Source organism: Dendropsophus ebraccatus, chromosome 5 (genome assembly GCF_027789765.1).
Source record: "Dendropsophus ebraccatus isolate aDenEbr1 chromosome 5, aDenEbr1.pat, whole genome shotgun sequence".
Classification (NCBI taxonomy): domain Eukaryota; kingdom Metazoa; phylum Chordata; class Amphibia; order Anura; family Hylidae; genus Dendropsophus; species Dendropsophus ebraccatus.
Window position 1 is genome coordinate 135,875,796 of NC_091458.1, and position 22,659 is coordinate 135,898,454.

Genomic DNA, 22,659 nt, shown 5'->3' on the forward strand with positions numbered 1-22,659 from the left:
TATAGCCAGATTTGCCAGTTTCCAGATCAGAAGCAGCAGTGTATACTTATATCCACACTGCTTGTAATCTGGCGTCCAGGTCTCCAGTCCACTGGCTGTATATTCAGGCCACGCCTCCTCCAGAATGATTGACATTTCGTGGAGGCAGGGCCTGAAGATACAGCCAGCGAATTGTAGAGGCACTGCAAACAAGCACCGTTCTCGCTGATCAGCGTTTGTTTCAGCCGACAAATCGACTACTGTAAAAGAACCCTAAGACCTTTAAAGATGTTATATTTGAATAAAAACGTATGTAGGCTCTCTAGGAGTAAATCCTGTATATCAGATGTTTATGGGAGCAAATTAATTATATATTAGATATCTGGTGTTTATGAAGGCGAATTAATTACAGGAGATATTTAAATATAACAATTTTTATCTTTTAAAAAATAAAAAATTCATAGTAATATACATAATTATATAGAATAAATCAAAACAAAATAAATGGTTCAGTTTATAGATAAAATAAACAATAAAATTCAACGTTTTATTGTGTAGTTCACTGGAGATAGAACGTCCGCGCAGGGCCCTTGCGCTGGTTGTCCTAACAATATAAATCACAATTTACATATGGAATGAATGTTCTTATGGTATTTGAACTCTCTGGCCTCTTGCCCCGTACCGCTTTGGAACTAGATGATATTTAGTTGTAGTTCTGTGGTATTATTATAATATTTAGATGGGGCTTAGTTTGTTTGCCCTCTATCTGATTGTACACTTTGTCCGCAGAATGTCCCATATATACTAGATTCGTAGATCTCACTTTATGTGCATAAGAGAGAAGGGACAATCCGTTACGTTATGTAACGGATTGTCCCTTCTCTCTTATGCACATAAAGTCTACGAATCTAGTATATATGGGACATTCTGCGGACAAAGTGTACAATCAGATAGAGGGCAAACAAACTAAGCCCCATCTAAATATTATAATAATACCACAGAACTACAACTAAATATCATCTAGTTCCAAAGCGGTACGGGGCAAGAGGCCAGAGAGTTCAAATACCATAAGAACATTCATTCCATATGTAAATTGTGATTTATATTGTTAGGACAACCAGCGCAAGGGCCCTGCGCGGACGTTCTATCTCCAGTGAACTACACAATAAAACGTTGAATTTTATTGTTTATTTTATCTATAAACTGAACCATTTATTTTGTTTTGATTTATTCTATATGATTATGTATATTACTATGAATTTATGAAATGTAAAATTTTTAAAAGATAAAAATTGTTATATTTAAATATCTCCTGTAATTAATTCGCCTTCATAAACACCAGATATCTAATATATAATTCATTTGCTCCCATAAACATCTGATATACAGGATTTACTCCTAGAGAGCCTACATACGTTTTTATTTTGTTTTATAAATATTCTTGGGCGTTAGAATAGTAGTGCACTCGGAGTATATATCCCCCAACGCCTTCCAAATTCCGTAGTAAGGTGCAGCGAACATATACTGTACACTGTTATATTTGAAGTTATCCATTTAAAGTGACTCTGTACCAACAATTTGACATCTCCCCCCCCCCCCCCCCCCAAAAAAAATAAAATAAAAATCTCTGGTACCACCAAGTTTTAAAAAACAGCCCTGTGTCAAATTGGCATGGCCTAGAGTGTCTGTGCACTAGGATTGCAACACATCTCCGCCCTTCCTCCCCGCCCTCTCCATTATAAGGAACGCCCCTGGGCAGGATTTTTTCCTATTCATCGCCTGTCTGACCACTGCACAGGTGCCTTAATAATCCAGCACATGTTCAGTGTTTAGACATGTGATGAATAGGAGAAATTGTTCTAGGGGCGTTCCTAATGGTGAAGAGGGCGGGGAGGAGGGACGGAGGGGTCTCACAATCATAGGGCACGGGTTTTCTAGGCCACGCCAATTTGACACAGGGCTGCAAGTTAAAAGTTCTTTTTTTTAGGACAATAACTGCATCACCTGCGGAACGGACTCCAGGACAGATCTAGGATTAAAATCAGCTATCTGAAGGTATAAGTGGTTGATTGTAGGTACAGAGTCGCTTTAAAGAAATGTTCAAATGGGTTTAATAAAATCAGAAAAGAAACCAGCTAAGTTTATCTAAAGTTATACAATCTTAATGCTGCTTTTCATCTTCTAACTTGTTATAGAAAAAAACTGATGTTTCTGTACCCTAGGCAAAAACATGAGAGATCGAAATAGGAATAGGTGGTGAGCAGGATATACACCAGGCCATGTTCACACAATGTATTATTTTTTAAAAGAACGGCTGCTGTTTTAAATAAAAACAGCAGCTGTTCTTTTCAGCCTGGACAGAATCAATGCAATGCTGCCCGTTCCATGCACATGCCGCACCATCAACAGCCGTTGTTCAGTGCGCCGTGCAAAAAATGAGCATGTTAATGAATAATGGCAGCTGTTCCATCTTCTGTGCATGAGCCAAAGGAGGGCCCAATCAACGATGTAAACGAGCGGCGATCTGCTAGATCGCCGCTTGTATAGTGGGCCTATTCCACAGCCCGATGATCGTTGAGCGAGGGCTGTAGGGATATCATTACCGATGTCCTTGCAGCATACATTACCTGTCAGTTCTCCTTCTCCGCTCTGTCTTCCTCCCCGGGTCCCGCGCGCTCTAGATTCAGAATGGCCTGTCAGCTGACAGGCCACTCAGCCAATCACAGGCCGCGGCGATCCCGGCCTGTGATTGGCTGAGCGCTCCGTCAGCTGACAGGCCACTCTGAAGCTAGAGTGCGTGGGACCCGGAGAGGAAGACAGAGCGGAGGAGAAGCCCTGCAGGTAATGTATTGTGCTTCTCAAATCTTCGGTCGCCCGCCGCGCACCGCTATTCCACAGTAGCGATGCGCGGTGGGGGAACGATGATTTTAGGTCTGGCCCTAAATGAACGATCAGCCGATGACACGATCATTGGCTGATCGTTCTCTAATCCACCGAGCGATAATCGGCCGATTTGGCCGATTATTGTTCCTGTGGAATAGGGCCCTAAGGGTGTCTTTACACAGACAGATTTATCTGACAGATTTTTGGAGCCAAAGGCAGAAACGGATTTGAAAAGAGGAGAAATCTACCAGACACACCCCGAATGAGCTGTATGGAAATAAATGTTCCTGTGTCTGTCAGGGCTCTGATGGCTGCAGGAACATGCAAACATCGGCCGTTGTTCAGCTAGTTGCTAAGCAATGGCTGTTGTTATACAGTGTGTGAACATAGCCCTGTGTCTTCCAGCTATTTAAACTTCAGACTAGCTTTACTATCATAAAATTTCCCAACACGTTATACTTTGTTCACGCAACATTTCAACAAAACAATAACAAAATACTGTTATCAGGAAAACAAATGTAAAGGTTTGCTATACTTAAAAAGGAGTTAATTACTTTAAAGGACAACTTAGGCCAAATATATATATACACTAATTATGGAAATCACATATAGTGCTATTTCCCTAGATCAGACAGGCTTCAATTTCTCTAAAAAAAAAGTGACATCACAACCCGGTGTATACCTAAAGGGTCCAGCAGGGGGCGCATTATATGTAGAAATTACATGTAAAAAAAATTATAACAATTTTTTTCATGTAATGTCTACATTTACTGCGCCCAAACACATTTTTGTCGGGGTTTACCTATAAGTGTTATTAATTCTATTTTTCAGTTCACCATATAATGTACGTGGGTTAGTATGATTACAGCAATAACACATTTATATAGTTTGTATAGCTGATTTACTGCTCCGAGTAGTTTAACTCATTATATGCCTCGGTCAAGCCATGACAGCGGCATGTAATGGGTTCTGGTGGGGTGCGTGCCCATACTCACCTGAGTGAAGGTCACCCTTCAGGATTTTTCCTTTTTGCGACTAATGTAACCCTATAGGTCCAAAAATCTGGACAGATTTTCCTGACGTGTGAAGGGGGCCTCAGTCTCTGTGTAACTCTGTAAACTCGCTGAGATTCATGACCTATTTATAACAAAATCTATCAACATGCTGGCTGTCACAGAAACATGGCTACAGCCAGCTGATGCTTCCTCCCGCGCTGCTCTAACATATGGCGGTTTCTAACATCATCTTTCGGCCTCTTGCAGTGTATTATCCAATGCACAAGGATGGAAATTCCCTTGACTTGGTCTTCCCTGCTCTTCTCTCTTACTAGCACTCTTTTCAAGATCTCTGACCAAAATTGGTCTCTACTAGAGATGAGCGAACCGGGTTCGGGTTCGAGTCCATCCGAACCCGAACGTTCGGTATTTGATTAGCTGGGGCTGCTGAACTTGGATAAAGCTCTAAGGTTGTCTGGAAAACATGGATACAGCCAATGATTATATCCATGTTTTCCACATAGCCTTAGGGCTTTATCTAAGTTAAGCAGCCACCGCTAATTAAATGCCGAAAGTTCGGGTTTGGATCGACTCGAGCATGCTCCAGGTTCGCTCATCTCTAGTCTCTACCTCTGGACACTCCTAAACAACACCTAACAAATTATAGACACTCTATAGTCCCCAATCTCTTTCCTCTCCTGTGCCAACCTGGCTGCCAAATATTACCACAACAACTTCAAAACCACCCTGGACGGAGCAGCACCTGCTACACTTCAAACTTCTTGAGGGTACAAACACACACACCATATACGCAGCATATTTACTGCTGCGATACGCAACAAATACGCAGCAGATTAGATCTAAATAACTGAACACAGCATCAAATCTGCACCATCGTATCTGCTGCGTATTTGCTGCGTATCTGCTGCATATACGGTGTGTGTGTTTGTACCCTGAGGCAGATGGCTACAACCTTGGCACGTGTCAAGAACGTTTTCTTTTCAGCAGTTCTTTTTTCTTTTGTCTTTTTTGTAGTTGCACCAAAAATGTCAGCAGACTTTCTCCATTCTAAATTCATGCTTCAAACTTACTACACTGGCCTTTACCCTGTCAAACAAAACTATTATACCTCCTATCACTGACCTCTGTGCATGCTAAAAACCTGGACAGCTATTTTAAAGGTAATTTAAAGGGGAATGTCGGCACAAGCAGGAGAAGAAAACATTTCACAGCTTCCAATGTGATTCCTAGTGTTGGAACATATATAATGTCCCCAGACCGCAGTCTATACGGCTGGGCCTAGGATTGTACCTATCTGTTTACATGTTGTTTATTTAAAGGGGTACTCTTTCCAGTCTAACAGTGCTGTCTGCTGCCACCTCTGTTTGTAACAGGAACTCTCCAAAGCAGGAGAGATTTTCTGCTGCTCTGGACAGTTCTTGACATGGACAGAGATGGCAGCAGAGAGCACTGTGTCAGACTGGAAAGAATAAATCACTTTGTGCAGGACATACAGCAGCTGATAAGTACTGGAAGACTTGAGATTTTTAAACTTTATGACACCATTTGATTTGAAAGAAAAAAAAAATCATTTTGCTAGAGTACCCCTTTAATGAATGATGATGTAAATTATCTCACAGTCCCCAAATAGTATTGATTCCATTCTCTCCAACATTTCATTTTAAGCACTCTCAGCTTCTGACAATCAGTAACAGAATGGTATCTGCTGGCTCTTCACCCTAACTAGTACTGAGCAGAGATGCCAGACTCTTCGGGATCAGCAAAGTTCTCCGAACCTTAACGCTTAGCATTTTACTCCCTGTGGCTGCAGAAGTTGGATACAGCCCTAGAAAACAGGAATACAGCTATGGCTACAATTTCAGCAGCTGCAGGGAGTCAAATGGCAAGCATTCACACTAATTTCTAACAACTACAGTTTTCAGCCTGCCTCAAAGGGAAACTATCAGCAGGTTACATGAATCTCCCTTTTGTGCATGGAACACCGAGTATAAAGGTCAGTCTCTTACCTTCCAATCCCAGCACACCGATCCACCCCTCTAGTAATGAAAATCAACATAGCGGGCCTGCTGAGGGTGGGCCGGACCGGTGCTCTGGGGCAGAAGCCCCGCCCCCCAGTGCTCCAAACTGTCTCCAAGGATCTAACTCCTAACTACATGGGAATGGTGCACATGTACTGCAGCCCAGCTGATCACAAGAATCAGATCCCCACAATCTATAGATCCATAATCTATTCACCTTTCATAAAAGAGAATTAGTCACTTTTAGTACCAAAAAATGACAGAAACCAAGTACAGTCCATTTTTGGTCATGTCATGTATAAAGTGGCTTTTGCTCTTTTCACTTAAAGGGGTATTTCCCCCAAGAGCTAAAAAAAAAAAAAATTGCTCCCAAACCTAGCTGGTCTTACTTATCAAGTCCCCCTTGAGCCATCTCCCGTCTATCTAGCTGCTGCTGTTCCATATCTATGGCTGCCGATCTATATCCAACATGGCGCCGGCCAGAAAACTACATCTCCCATCATGTTATGCTTATGCCCGATTGGTCCATGATGTAGCAGAGCTGATATCCTCAAGATATTGCAGAGTTGAGGCAGTGACATGACAGAGTTGATTGAGGGCGTGAGTGAGCGCCGGGGGGGGGTGTTTGCTGCGCAGGTGAGTTTCGTCATAATCGGGGGGCACACAGTGGGGGCAGGGCACAGTGTGGATGAGCACTGGGGGGCACAGAGTGCGGGCAGCCTTGGGTGAGCTCCAGGGCTGGGGAGGGGGGGGGGGCTGCAGTCAGAGGGGGACAGTGGCAACTGTCACTGTCTCAGTAGAACCACTAACCCAGCCCATTGAAGAGACTGAGGACACGTGATGCCGACTCGGAGGGTGGGGGCCAGGAGTAGGGAGCGGTGTCTGGTTGGACTGAGATTTGATGATTCTATGCGTTTAGTGGGGTGAATGCAACTAGATAACAGCAAAACTGTGCAGAATCCATAATAACTTTATATTGGAAAGATGGAAAGCTACGGGTGGGCAACGTATTAATGCAAAAATAATTTTTTGGGGGAATACCCCTTTAAAACTTCACTTAAAACTTTCTACATCGTAGGGTCAGTTAACACAAATTAAATTTGACGGAATTCTGTGGCAGAACTCTCCACCTTGGAATCCCACCTGCTTCAGTGTGACACTGTTTCTGTACGGGAGGGCTTCCACACCTCCGCTGCTGTCCGCTCAAAGAACTTACTCAATGTGAACTGGCCCTTAGAGTAGAGATGAGCAAATCATGAGCATGCTCAGGTTCATCCAAACTCAATCGAGAGGTATTTGATTACCAGTGGCTGCAGAGCTTAGATGTGGCCCTAAGGCTGCTTGTGGCTATATTCATGCTTTCCAGGACTCTCTAGGGTTGCACCAAGTTCTGCAACCACCAAAGAAACATATACATACTTAAAAAAAAAGCTAATATATGTAAGCCTTGTCCTTAAAGAGATTATCCCACAATTATAGGTGGTTCTGTATCCATAAGGTAGGGAATAGATAACTGATCAGTGGCTTTCTGAATGCTGGGACCCCCACCAATCAAAGAGGTGAAATGTCCCCTAGACTCAAGTGCACCATACATGTGCTCCATTCATTGTCTATAGGGTTTCCGAGCATTCCCAAGTGCTGAGCTTGGCAAGGTTTGGAAGCCCATAGATAATAAATGGAGCCCTGGAAGTGTGCTCTGTTCATTCTAGGAGCAACTTCACTACATTTGCCAAGATCAGTGGGAGTCCCATTAGTTGTATTTCCACCGATAAGTTAGTTATCGCCCATTGAACTTAGTGGGATAACCTTTATCACAGTCCGTACCCTGTATAGAAGCACTTCATCATCCCTCTTTTTCTTCATGAAATTAATTTGCTCTTGTAGACTGCACTTTTGAACCTGCAGTTTGCAGGCTTCTCCTTGGAGGGGCCTTAGTTCCTCTTTCAGCGTTAGCAACTCTTCCTGCGTCTTTCTTAGAGCCTGTGCTCCTTTCTCAGCACGCTCTAAGAGTTGAAGAAGTCTGGGTCCATAATGCTCTTGCAGGGTACCATGTTGTTCCTCAGTTAAGCTTTGTAGCTCTGCAGAAAGCCGCCTTCTTTCCTGCAGTTCATGTGGGATTTGTCTTCTTCGTGGCGCTCTAAGTCGCTGCTCCTCTTCCTGTCTCTGTTGAGTGAATGTATTCCGCAGTTGGGAAAGCTCCTCTGTCAGTCGAGCCGCAACAGTTTTTAGTTCCTCTTGTTCTGCTGATTTCTGGGTTAATTCCTGACGCCGATTTTCGAGTTGGTATTGGTATGCCACACATTCTTTAGTCACTCTGAACAATCTGCGGCGTATTCCTCGTATTTCTTCTCTTAGTGTGTCCCTCTCTAGTTCTGCTCGAGCTTTCTGTCCATAAGCTTGCACTACATCTTCATGTGCCTGCTGTACAGCTTCCAAAGAGGGCTCCCGAAGCACAGCCAACTCACGTATGAGCTCATCTCGTTCCTTTTCCAAGTCTTCCACAGCTGCAATACAATACTGGAACCTTACCCCTATGTCCTCTAGGGACAAAAGTTCAGGAATGACTGATGAAGAGGGACTGGACCCTGCATGCGCCCTAGAGAGACAGGAAAAATGTAATGCATGACTTTTCATAAATAATCTAATCATTTTTTTTTAAAACTCTTTTTCCTATGAATCACTCTAAAATTAAAGGTTTTTGCTGCCTTAAATGAGAACATCATAAATTAGTGACAGAAATGCTGAACAGATCTGCGTATTACTTCGTATATCATTCTGTTCAGCCATTCTCCTAATATGCAGGAGAATGGGCTTTGTGCTGTGCCACTTTCTCCACCCAGCAGATGTTGATTGATAGCTGTCTGCCTATACACAGTATAGACAGACAACTGACAGTCAGCTGCAGTGTGCTGGTGCTCATAAATATCCAGGTCTACTGAGCACATGCACATAATAGAGAGGATAAGTTTACCATGCTCAGAATCCTCATTATTCTGGAGGATATCTCATTGTTCAGCTACACAGTAAGTGAGTGATACATCATTCTGTTCATCTTCTCTGTCATTACTTTCTGTTACCCTCAGATAGGACAGCCTAAACCTACTGACAGAGTTTCTTTAACTGCAAAAAAATAGTGCAAATAACAAAACTGTAGCAATAGCATACTAAAAAAAACTAATTCTGAAGAGCTCCAGCATTATTTAAGGAATAAAATCATCTGATTTAAAACCAAGAGCAAGATATAGAATACTGTTTGTGTTTTTTAGATTATATACTGCTCAAAAATATTAAAGGAACACTTACAGGTAAACTAACAGCAGGTGTTGAACAATGCCTGGCCTCATCTGGCCATTATGTGTAGGCATTTCCTGGACGATGAAGGCATTCACTGCCCCTCATGTTTCCCAGACCTGAATCCAAGCGAGAACCTCTGGGACATTATGTTTAAGTCAATGCATCCAATGCCACTATGTCCACCATACTATCCAGGAGCACATTGATGCCCTAATCCAGGTTTGGGGTGCACCAAAGTGTAGCTCCGCCCCAAGTGCACCAAAGTGCATAATTAGCCTAAAGATTAAACTCCTAATAGAACAGAAACGGCATTGAGGATGAAGGTAAGAGGCGCAACAGAAAGATACCAGCAGGTTAGATTCTTCTAACCTGCTGGTAGTTTCTGTTAAAGAGACTCTGTCAGTAGGTTTATTGTGTCCTATCTAAGGGTAACATAAACCAGTGACATGGACAATAAGTAGTCCTCTCCATTATGTACGTGAGCTCAGTAGTCCTGGATATTCATGAGAAGCAGCTGGAGGGAGGGAAAGAGGTGTGACAAGAATCCTATTCTCCTGCATATTAGGAGAACGGCTGAACAGAATGAAGTAACATACCGATCTTTAATTACTGGTGGCTGAAGAAGTTGGATGCAGTCCTAATGCTGCCTGAAAAATATAAATACAGTCATAGGACAGAAGCTAAAATTATTATGTTAATTTGTTTTCCCTAAGACCCATTGGCATCACAACATATGGGGGTAAATTCGCCCCTGCGAGCCCCTGGGACGAAGGAATATTTAATGAAAAAATAACAATTAAATTTTAATCCCCTCCTCCATGAGGTATAAATAGGCTCCACCTCCCCCTAGACCTCAGTCTAATTATAAAGAAACATAAAACACAGGGAGGGAGTCTTGTGATGCCAATGGGTCTTAGGGAAAACAAATTAACATAATAATTTTAGCTTCCCTTACGTCCCATTGGCATCACAACATATGGGGAATTAGCAAGCATTATCCCCAATGGGCGGGTTATTTATTACGTCCGCATTAAGAACAGATCTTGCAAAGGTTGTTCTTGACAAGAAAGAAGTATCCAGCCTGAAATATCTCACAAAGGTAGTCAAAGACGACCAGGTAGCTGCCTGGCATATGTCCTCAAGTGGCACAGCGGCACGCTCTGCCCAAGTGGAGGCCACAGCTCTAGTAGAGTGAGCCTTGGTAAATTCTGGTGGATCCAGATCAGCAGAGGAGTAACATAAGGCAATGGAGTCACAGATCCATCTGGATATTGAAGGTTTTGAAGCCTTCCTCCCCTTGTTCTTTCCTGCGAAAGGGATAAAGTAATTCTCATCTTTACGAAAATCACCTACTCTATGTAGATAGATCTTGATAGCTCTGGATACGTCCAATAAAGAAAGATCCAAGTCTTCTTTAGATGATCCAGTAGGAGAAAATACAGGCAATACTATTGGCTGGTTGATGTTGGCAAATGAAGCCACCATAGGCAGGAATCCTGGAAGGAACCTAAGGATAACTTTGTCTTGGGAAAAAATCACGTATGGAGGTGCGGAGCCAAGGGCTTGAAGTTCTCCAACTCTCTTAGCAGAGGTAATGGCTAGTAAAAGAGAAACTTTCAATGTTAACTTGAAGTCTACTTCCTCCCAAGGCTTAAAGGAAGGAAGACACAGGCGTCTCAACACAAAGGATAAGTCCCATGGGTCTACCTGCTTTACCAGGTTAGGCCTAGTCTAGCCTTAACAAAATTCTTTACCTCCAAGATCTGAAAGAAACGTGAGTTTAGGTGTGCAGAGAGGGCTGCTCTCTGCACCTTGATGGAACTAGGTTTTAATCCTTTATAGAAGCCTTCCTGTAAAAACTCCAATGACTGTGGAGTAGAAGGTTTAAGTCCATCAATACTCCTGCTTGCACACCAATCTTGAAAATCTTCCAAATACGTGCATAAGATTTATTTGTAGTGCTACTACGAGCGTGAGAAAGAGTATACTATACCTTCTCAGAAGAACTACAGTCTAATATGGTCCTCTCAGTCTCCAAGCTGTCAAGCTGAGGCTGGAAGATTCCTGCACAGATGTTGACCCTGGAATATTAGATCCGGATGCAGAGGTAATCTCCAAAATTCCCCTCTGCTCATATTCCTGGGCAGGGTGAACCATGACCCCTTCGGCCAGAAGGGAGTTATTATTATTACTGACGACTGATCTAGACTGATCTTCGTCAAACTCTGGGAATCATGGCTATGGGAGGAAAGATATACGCCAGCTGGTATGTCCATGGTATTGTCATTGAGTCCACTACCGTGGGATTGTCTGCCCTGTAAAGGGAACAGAAATTCCTCAGTTTGGCATTGCTTGCTGATGCCATGAGGTCTCTCTGAGGAAGCCCCCACCTCTGGGTTAACTGAATGAACACTCTCCTTGAGAGAGACCATTCCCCCGGTAATGTCAGGCCTCGACTCAATCCGCCAATATATTGTCGACACCCCTGATATGAATCGCAGAGAGTCTGGTTTTTCTGGTTTCTGCCCAACAGAAAAATCTTCTCTACTTCCCTGAGGAGAGAAGGGGATCTGGTACCTCCCTGTTTAGGTACGCCACACAGGTCCTGTCGTTCATCCGGATTCTGACTGCTCTCTGTAAAATAGGAGGAGAAAAATGAAGAAGAGCTAGGTAAATCACTCTGAGCTTCCTCACGTTGGAGGGCAGAGCGGATTCCTGTTGACTCCAAGATCCTGCAGTCGTGATGACTGTCAGATGAGCTCCCCAACCTGTTCCTGAAGCATCTGTCGTGATGGTTATCCAGTGTGGTTCTGAAAATAAAACTCCATGTTTGACTTGTCTCCACCACATTAGAGAAGGTCTTGTAGAACATGCATCGCATCCAAGTCCTTCAGTCCTCGGTTCCATACTGTTAGTGCTTCTCTCTGAAGAAATCTCATGTGCCATAACGCCCATGGCACCGCGTCTGCAGCTGAGGCAAGGAGCCCTAGAAAGCGCATTTATGTTCTTATGGATACCTGACGAGGAGGAATTAGGAATTAAGTCTGATTTCTCTATGTTGATAAGCCAACCTAATTGTTGAAGTATGTCCTGGACATAGTTCAACTGAACTCTCAGAAGATCCTGAGTCTGAGTCATAATCAACCAATCGTCCAGGTAAGGGATAACTTTAACCCCTGTAAACGGAAGCGAACCATCATGGTGACACTACCTTTGTGAAAACAAAGGGTGCGGAGGTATTCCTGATGGAAGGACTTTGAATTGTAAGTGTCTTACCTTCCCCTGGATTTGGATGGCGAAGGCTCTCCTGTGAGCCTTCAGAATCGGTACATGAAGATATGCATCCGGTAGATCTATGGTGACCATAAAATCTCCTTTTACCGATCTTATGTTCTCCATGTGGAACGTCTTCTTTACGATGCACCTGTTGAGATATCGCAAATCTATAATAAGCCTCCAATTTCCGGATGGCTTCAGCACTAGTAACACAGGGGAGTAAACTCCCTGACCGATCTCAGATAGAGGAACATCCTCTAGAGCCTCAATGGAAAGGAGGTAAAGAATTTCTGTCTCTAGGACTAAGTGTCTTTCTGGCTTAAGATTTCTTGACAGAAGAAATCTTGGAGGAGGAAGAGATGATAAATGAAGGACATAACCATTTTGAATAATATTTAACATCCAGTGATCTTTTCTTAATTCTTCCCAGGCAGGGAGAAACAAACTCAGATGTCCCCCACTGGACCGCTTCTGCGTCAGAAATCTGGTTTCTTGTTGGTGTCCTTATTCTGCTGCTTCCCGGAACCTCTTCTGGAATAGTTTCTTCCTCGACCTCTGTACTGGTATCTCCCTTTGCCTCGCTGAGGAGATTTTGCTCTGCGAAAGGAATCACCGCTCTTATAGGACAATGGTAGGGACTTCCCCTCCTTGTCAGACAATTCCTCCATTAATTTATCCAGCTCAGAGCCAAACAGCCTACCTGGCTGGAACTCCATATTACAGAGCTGAATTTTGGAGTTAGCATCTCCAACCCAGGGTTTTAACCATAGCGCCCTTCGGCAGCGGTTGAGAGTGTACTAGTTTTTTTACGCTAACCTGGTTCCCTGAGATGCATCATCGCAGAGGAAGTCAATGGCCATAATGACCTTTTTAAGGAGCGAAGGACCTTGTCCCTGCTAGCTCTACCTTCCAAATTTTCCTGGACCTTGGTCAGCCCTCTTCTTAGGCTTCTAGAAACCTCAAAGAAGAAATGGAGACTGCCCCTTGGGCTGCCGCTGCCGTATATGATCTCTTGAGGGCTACCTCCACCCTTCTATCCATCGGATCCTTAAGATTGGATCCGTCCTCCGCAGGCAGCACAGTACATTTTGACAGTTTGGCTATGGCCGGGTCCACCTTTGGCGGCTCAATCCAGTCCTTACATTGTTCTTCCTTGAGAACATATAAGGTCTTAAACCTCTTGCTCAAACCCGGAGCCTTTTCCGGTTCCTTCCATTCCGCCTGTAACATAGACACTGAAGTCTTACCCACAGAAAAAGCCCTAGGCTTTTTTGAGGAGGACCAATCCTATCCTCTTCTATTTCCTCAGGGTGTATTTCAGCTTGCACAGCTTAGCAGAGCTTGTGAATTCTATCAGCTGTGAAATACCCCCTGAATAATTCTTTCTCATCTTCAGAAGTAGAAGAGGTTTCAGAAGAAGATGATGAGTTAACTTCATCAATCACAGTAAAACTGAAAATGACCATAATCCTACAGCCATAAAGTAATATACTCAGAGGCTGGGAGTAGAGAGAGAAATACTCCATTTGGTCTTTAACTTAGGACACGGGCGGCGAATCTCATTAGCCGCTAAAGTCTTTTGCACATAGTCCTTGACCCATACAACTACCTCCTGAACATCAGGCTCCTCATAGGTTTAGGTCTGCATGAAGGACAGCGTACTTAGGCATTATAAATATTTTTAGGCATTATAAATATTTTTAGGCATTCATAAATATTTTTATGAAAGAAAGGATGAATCTTATCTGGAAAAAATGATCCTCCTACGGTATCCATAGCCGTCAGGTAGAGGAGTCTCACACTCGGCACATGAAGTGCTCCCTTAGAAGGTCTTTTACCAGCAGCAGGACTGGTCTCCATTTCAGACATCTTCTGCCTTGAACACACAGCTAATCCGGCATGCAGAGAGACGCGCCGCTGATGCCACAGTGCTGAGACGCACGCAGCGCCGATGCGTTCCACAGTCGAACGCGACTGGAAGAAAAGCCAGCGGCTCCGGTGACACGCAGAGTGCGTTCCAAGACGCACTAGGTAAGAAAAACTTAAAAGCTAAGACCTGCAGAAGCAAATATCAGGATACTACCTGGACACCGGCTCCAGCGGCATCCCAGCAATCATTACCTGGAGAGAAAACCTGAATGCAACAGGTTAACAAAGCATAAAAACGGAGGAGGGACAAAGTCCCCTAGGGCTAACAGCAACGAAGTAAAAAAAGACTGAGGTCTAGGGGGAGGTGGAGCCTATTTATACCTCATGGAGGAGGGGATTAAAATTTAATTGTTATTTTTTCATTAAATATTCCTTCGTCCCAGGGGCTCGCAGGGGCGAATTTACCCCCATATGTTGTGATGCCAATGGGACGTAAGGGAATCTATGTTTTTCAAAACTCCCTAGGGCTGCTGAGAATTTCTTTAGCCACTGGCAATCGCAGGATCGGAACAACCTGAACGTTCTTGAAGTTTGCTCATCTCTAAAGACCATCCATAAATTTTGATTTGAATATTAGCGACTGTAAACAATAAAAATGGATGAACCTTCATAAGATGGGAGCAAACACCTTATAGAGGGAAATTCACACTGTATAAAAATGGTTGTCTACCTCAGGATTCATGCAGCTGAAAGCCACAGTGGAATACAATGGCAATCGATATTTGTAAAGTCTTTTCCACATGCTTCAAACTGACTTGCAGAACGAATTTTGAATCCCAGCATGTATATTTCTGTCGCAGATTTTACCGCTGATACATATATATGAGGAGTCCAACAAAATCTACATATGGACCTACCCTTAATATGTAATGTCCCAGCAATCTGACCCCCAGTGATCACAACTAGGCCCCCACCAGTCCTAAGAACAGAGGTGTCCCCTAAATAAATGGCACTACAACACGTCTGTGCGACCAATGCTTTATCCATTTTCTATGCGGTTTTTAAAATACTCCTAAGCCCCTTTAAGCATCTTAATATTTTCTTCCTGTCCAGTTTCTAGCCCAAATCAATTAGTTATATATCCGTATCATACAGTATGGCCAAAAACCCTATACATAACACTTTTCTCACTTCCGACTATTCTAATTTCTTCCTGTGCTGCCTTCTAAATGTGCTGCTGCATCTTCTTTATCGGCGTGCCGTTATGTAAACTATTAGTGCAGCCCCTTGAAGGTAGTCACCCTCTCCTCATCCCTAATGATGGAATTGTATGCCGTAGTCGGACATGCCCTTCTCATCCCTGTATTGTTTCCCCTTTGTATCACTTACGTCTGATCTACTTAAGTATCACATGTAATTTTCTGAAAAAAAATTCGAAAAAAAAAATCCGCCATGGTGATTTTATAGTCCTTGACCCTGTTCCAATACTACTTCCTACATCTCTAAAAGTAGCTGCTATACTGCCATATACTATGATATGTAGAATCTTACCTCCCTTCTTGGGAGCCTTCTCCTTCCTCCTCTGGACTGGACATTTCATCTGCACAAACTGACTCCTCTGTTATTAATAAACGGTGCACAAGAGCCTGTGGGTAATGTTTCCCCCCTTCACAGTCTGGGTGAGACTTGTAAGCTGTCACTTTATCTTCCACATGCTTCACATAGAACTTGGGCCCTTGATTCTTAGCTGGGCACGCCTGAGATGACACTGCAGCTCTTTTCCCTGGCAGAGCTAGAGTTTGCCAAGGGTTAATTTATACGGTGCCAGAAATGCAAGGATTGGCTAATTCAATGTGAGCCTGTCAGCTGCACCCAGCGTTCTTGGTCAGGCCCTGCCAGATGCCTGCTTTAGATGCAAGTACCAGCTGCAGCACCATCTCACATAGCTTTTCAGTGGAATTGGAAGGAAAATCAAAGCTGCTTTATAGATTAGTTGTACGGTAAATGTATAACATCAGAACCAATAATTATTATACTAATCATTAGTACAGGTGTAGGGATACTTGGCTCTCCAGCTGTTGCAAAACTACAATTCCCATCAGACTGTCCTATCCAAAATATCTGCAACCGGTCATGTTAGTTATGCTACGTTTACACGGAACGATAATTCGCCCAAACGTACAATTAACGACTTCGAAGTAACGATTTTTCTTTTATAACGATCAGCGTTTAGACAGAACAATATATCGTAAGGAAAATTCGTTTTGCGATCGCTTAAGCCTATCTCGCACATAGGTAAAATAAGTGAACGACTGTTTACACGGAACAATCTGAGAATTTTTTACGAACGACGATTTAAGAACATGTTCAAAGATCAAAATGAACGATTTCTCGCTCGTTGTTCGTTGCGTTTACATGTACCATTATCGTTCGAATTTGATCGTTATCGTGCAAATTCGCACGATAATCGTTCCGTGTAAACGCAGCATTAGTCATGTTACTTCCAGAGTAGGGCTATGTTCACTCACCGACAAAGTGTTTTTATTGGATGTCCATCATGTTACAGCAATTAACGGCCAATATTTTATACTGATGGGTGTCATTATGCAAACACGCCCGTTATTGCAAAATGACGTCCAATTAAGAAACGGCCCTCATTTTGATAATGAATAATGAATAGCCATAATGAATAAGGCTAGGTTCACATCACGATTTGCAATCCGTCTCACTGTTTCCGTTTAGCAAAACGTACAGAAAAACCTGGTCAACCACGTTTTTGTGTACGTTTCAAAATGTAAAAAAAAAACGGATCCGTTTTGATCCGGTTATTTTTTTTAAATGTAAGGCAGTAACTAATGGATCAAAACGGATGGCATGCAACGGCATCTGTTTTTACCATCTGTTTTTTTTTCCAAGAACGGATACATTAAACGGATAGCAAAATCGTGATGTGAACCTATTGATCAGTATAGTAATACATATTCCATGGTGTCTTTTTTTTTATTGTTTGCCACAAGGTAAGTCGACTGTTTCGAAATCATTGGCTTTTTCTGTCCATTTCAGGCCAGATAACAGCTGTTATTTGGCTTGAAATGGCCAAAATAAGGGCCCTGTTACACGGAAAGATTATTTTGCGAAAAATCGTTCTAACGTTCTAATTTAAGCAATATTCTTTCCGTGTATATGCTGGCAACTAATAAACAACTACTGAAAATTTGATCATATGGCGTTAATCACATCTTTTGAGCTGACCATAAAATCGCTGTTATTGTTCTCTAATCGTTAGCAAATCTTTCGATGTATGATACACACCGTTTGTTCATAATTACGATCGTTTGTATAGAATTGTAATTGCAATGGTAACTAACGACTATCATTCTGTGTATTATAGGGAATGATTTCAGGTCGTTCCCAGAGAGCTTGTTTGTAAAAGTTTATCATTAATCAGAGAAAACAAAAAATTGCTAATATGACCAGTGTGGTAACATAGCCGTATACTGATCATACAGTTCCAGTCACTCCTCCAAACTGCAGTGCTCTGCAACACAACAGATAATCACCACAGATCCAAGCATAGAAAAAGAGACATCCATGGCACTCACCACCTGTATAAAAACATCTGGTTTTATTAGATATCATAGAACAGTGAAAAATGAAAACTCACAGCAACAATTGTTTCACACTAGACATGCTTCTCCCAGGCTCCACACAGTACAGTGGTACCTTGGTTTAAGAGTAACTTGGTTTAAGAGTAACTTGGTTTAAGAGCGTTTTGGTTTAAGAGCTACAGTTTTTCAAAATTGTGACTTGGTTTAAGAGCATTGCTTTGGTTTAAGAGCTGCCTGTACTGGGTGGGAGGGGGAGTGGAGGAGGGACATGGTCTTCATAGCGGGGTCTACAGCACTGTACTCTGACCCAGGAAGTCTCCCTCACCTTCCAAATCATAGCAGATCCACTTCAGGCTGGGGCTCACATCAGAGGACAGGACTGTGGAGGTAATCTCTTCATAGCTGTAACCCCTCTCTCCCCGGACAGAGAGTGCTGCATGTATGTGCCCACATATGTCCTGCTCATTCCTTCATGCTCCCTGCAGTCTCTGTCCTCCCTTGTGTTTCCCATCCTCTCCATTACTGTACAGTAACTTATAATATCACATATTCTGCTGTTTCTGAATGTTTGTTTCATTTGTTTTACACGTTCTTTAGAATAACAAATAATTATTTTTGGGTGTGGAACCAATTGTCTGCATTTCTATGATTTCTTATGGGAAAATTTGCTTTGGTTTAAGAGTGATCAGAGTCTCCCACTTTTCTTCTTGAGCCATCATGAAAACTTCTCTGGTGATGACTTCTCCACAGAATCTGCCACACATTTTAGGCTCCTAACTCCAGCAGCAAATCTGTATTGCTCCACATGGTAACAGTACTTAGACCCTATATAGACGTTAGGCCCCACTGTGTCTCCATATATTAATTAGGCCCCATATGTGCCTCACTATAGTAGTTAAGCCCCCCTTTGCCTTCCTATAGTAATTAGGCCCCTCTGTGTCTCAATATAGTAGTAAAGCATTTATAAGGTAGTTAGACCCCATGTCTCCATTTAGTAGTTCGGCCCCTCTGTGCCTCCATATAGTAATTAGGCCCCTATGTAGGTAATTCCCCTTGGAAGTTAGACCCCCCCCCCCCAGTAGGTAGGGGCGTAGCTAATAGGGGGTGCACAGGGTGTGGTTGCCCATGCGCCTGAGGTGGGGCATAAAATCTTCCTTTCCAGTCCGTGAAGGTCAAAACTATGAATAAAGCATTTTAGTTGTAGGGCCCTGTGACAGATTTAGCACTTGGGCCCATGGGCTTCAAGTTATGTCTCTGGCAATAGGTATTATGTAGGTATCCCTCCTGTAGGGAATGACCCTAGTATGTTGTTTACCCCTTACAAGTAATCCCCCCCCCCAGTAGTCAGCGACCCCATACCCCAGCAGACAGTATCCCCTATCTAAGTATTCCCCGAGACTAACTTGGTTCTCACGCTGTCCACTGGCATCTCCTCCTCTTCAGGCAAAACGCAGGTTGGCTTTATACAATTGTTCTGCGTTAAAATACGCAATTGCGTGTTTTTGAAATGTGAGAAGCTACATGCGTTTTTCGCACAGGTTGTTAACAACTGATGCTTTGCTAACAACAAGCTTCACGCTTCAAAAATACGCAATTGCGTATTTTAACGCAGAACAATTGTATAAAGCCAACCTGCGTTTTGCCTGCTTATTTTTAAGACTGATTCACGCAGCAAATACGTCAAGTGGGTTTGTACCCTTAAAGAGAACCAATCATGGCTGAAATTTTACATTTTTTTTTTTGCTAATTAGCTGTAAATTAATATTTTATTAATATTTGTAATTGGAATTATGTACTTTTATGCCCGTGATTTTACAATATACACATTCTCTTTTCCTGTCTCGCGCCGGCTCTTTTGAAAAGAGCCGGCGCGAGACAGGAAGCTCCCGGCATGCCGAGCGGCGGGAAGGGCTCCCATGAGCCTTTGCCGCCGCTCTGTAAATACACAGTGATCCCGCGCTATACAGCGCGAGATCACTGTGTATGTCTATTCTAACTGGGCCTATTAGTATGTCCCTGAAGATACAGACTGCCTGTGCAGTCTGCATCTTATGCGTTTACCTAATCCTGTATAGCGGAGCAGTAAGGGCGGCGGCGGCCATCTTGATGACGTCACTGGTGCGTTCCAGCGCTGGAACGCAAGGGACGTAATCAAGATGGCGTCCGGGTTAGCTGCACCGCTACAGAGGACTGGGTAAAGTATAAGATACAGACTGCACAGGCAGTCTGTATCTTCAGAAATAAACTACATGAAGATACAGACTGCCTTTGCAGTCTGTATCTTATACTTTACCCAGTCCTCTGTAGCGGTGCAGTAAAGCCGGGCGCCATCTTGATTACGTCCCTTGCGTTCCAGCGCTGGAACGCACCACTGTGACGTCATCAAGATGGCCGCCCCCGTCCTTACTGCTCCGCTTTACAGGATTAGGTAAAAGCATAAGATACAGACTGCACAGGCAGTCTGTATCTTCAGGAATAGATTTAGGGACAGATAACCTTTTATTATAGGGACAGTTAATTTTAGGTGATTGGTTCTCTTTAAGCCTAGAGTTGCTGTGTAGCTGAGAAATATCTTGCAAACTATCTTAAATTGAGTATACATTGTATTATAAAGGAAGTGCTAGGGTTAAAACCGCTATGTGTTTACCACACCTAGTGACCACATGTCAAGGAAGTAAGGATTTTGGTCACATGACCTTCCCTCAGACAGCTTCAACCTGAAGTGTGCTCTGAGGGAGGAGTCTCCCAGGTTCAGCCACTGTCCTGGTTAGGAACAAACCCTGGAAGATTAAGGGGCCTATTCCACAGAAACGATAATGGGCCGAATCTGCCCATTCAGCCCGATTTGGCTGATTTTCGCTCCGTGGAATAGAGAGAGAATGATCAGCCGATGATCGTGTCATCGGCTGATTGTTCATTTAGGTTCAGACCTAAAATCGTCGTTTGCCACGAGCGCATCGCTACGGTTGAATGGAGGTGCACGGCGGCGACCGACGATTTCAGCAGAACCATACATTACCTGTCCAGGCTGCAGGTCTTCCTCTCCCGGTCCCGCACGGCAGAATCGGCTTCAGAGCGGGGCTGTCTGAACTGACAGACTGCTAAGCCAATCACTGGCCAGAACCGCCACGGCCAGTGATTGGCTGAGCGGTCTGTCAGTTCAGACAGCACAGCACAGCTACGAAGCTGATGCTGCCGCGCGGGACCTGGAGAAGAAGACCTGCAGCCCGGACAGGTATTGTATGAAACAAGGGCTGCAAGCCCTTGTTTCACGATCATCGGCTAGATCTTTCTAGTTAGTCCTGGATTGATCAGGGTGGTGAGAACATCTACCTCTGTCTTCCATTTGCAAGGCCTGGTACCAATCCTAAGGTCTAGGCAGTTTCCACTGTAACCTACTAAAAGCCCAAAACGAACTAATTAAACACTTATATGCTACAAAGCCGCACAAAATCCTGTTCCACTTGCTACCTTCACCTAAAACAAATCTGGGTAATATACACAGGAATTACGGCATGTCAGCGTGCTCGGTGGTATGATTGACAGGGAGAAAGGTCAGTAACTGGCATCTATGCTTGTCAATCATCCCCACCGAGGGCGCTGACAGGCAGAGAGCTGTAACTAGACACGGGCTGGGAGCCGTTAGATTACTTCTGCCTGCCACGCGCCCTGGTGATAAAACCTCTTTTTCTCCTGTATACAGCTTCTGCTGCAGCCGTGGCTGGTATGTGCCGTGGGCTGCTCAGGAGCTGTATACAGTGCTCCGGGAGTCCAGGGAACCATATCAGCCCAGTTGGGCTGATTGGTTCCCTTTAAAATTAAAGGGGTAGTGCATTGTTCAACATTTATTAACTAACTAACACACATTACAAAGTTATACAACTTTGTAATGTGTGTTATTTAAAGCGACTCTGTACCCACAATCTGTCCCCCCCAAACCGCTTGTACCTTCAGATAGCTGCTTTTAATCCAAGATCTGTCCTGGGGTCCGTTCGGCAGGGGATGCAGTTATTGTCCTAAAAACAACTTTTAATCTGTGTCTAACGGCCAGGGCTTACATTTGTATATGCATAAGGCTGGCACCACCTCTCCGTCCTTCCTCCCCACCGTCCTCATCATTAGGAATAATCCAGGAACATTTACTGCTGTTTGAGCTTTGCACAGGTGTATTAACGATCCAGCCCATGTTCATTATACACACAGGTGGGGAATAGGAAGCAATCTGCCTGGAGAATTCCTAATGATGAGGAGATACAGAGAGGTTGTGCCAGCCTAATGCATATACAAATGTAAGCCCCGGCCATTAGACACAGCACTGCCGGATTAAAAGTTGTTCTTATGACAATAACTGCATCCCCTGCCGAACGGACCCCAGGACAGATCTTGGATTAAAAGCAGCTATCCGAAGGTACAAGTGGTTTGGGGGGGGCAGATTGTGGGTACAGAGTCGCTTTAAGTGAATGGCCCCCTTCCCCCCACCCTGGAAGTGTGGTGCATTATACTCACCAAATCACTGTTGACCCCAGCCGCCATCTTGGGATAATGACGTCATCTTCAGAAGGCTGACCGGACTGCTCCAGCGCTCCCTCATGCCGGCCCCCCTCCAGCGCGTCATCAGCTGCTCAGCCACCATTGGCTGAGCATAACTTTGCAGATGGTGGCGGGGGTCAACAGTGATAAATTGCACCACACTTCCGGGGTGGGGGGGAACACGGG

The 22,659-nt window shown here is 43.7% G+C and overlaps 1 protein-coding gene across 1 annotated transcript in view; it reads right to left on the minus strand.

The window, feature by feature from the left end:
- SYNC (syncoilin, intermediate filament protein) overlaps positions 1–16,104 on the minus strand; it is a 22,084-nt gene extending 5,980 nt beyond the window's left edge. The window contains exons 1-2 of the mRNA XM_069971365.1: positions 15,887–16,104; positions 7,721–8,492 (exon numbers count right to left, since the gene is read on the minus strand). Coding sequence (XP_069827466.1) covers positions 7,721–8,492; positions 15,887–15,930 — 816 coding nt within the window. The 5' untranslated portion in view covers positions 15,931–16,104. The remainder of the gene's footprint in view (positions 1–7,720; positions 8,493–15,886) is intronic.
- Positions 16,105–22,659: the final 6,555 nt, after the last annotated feature.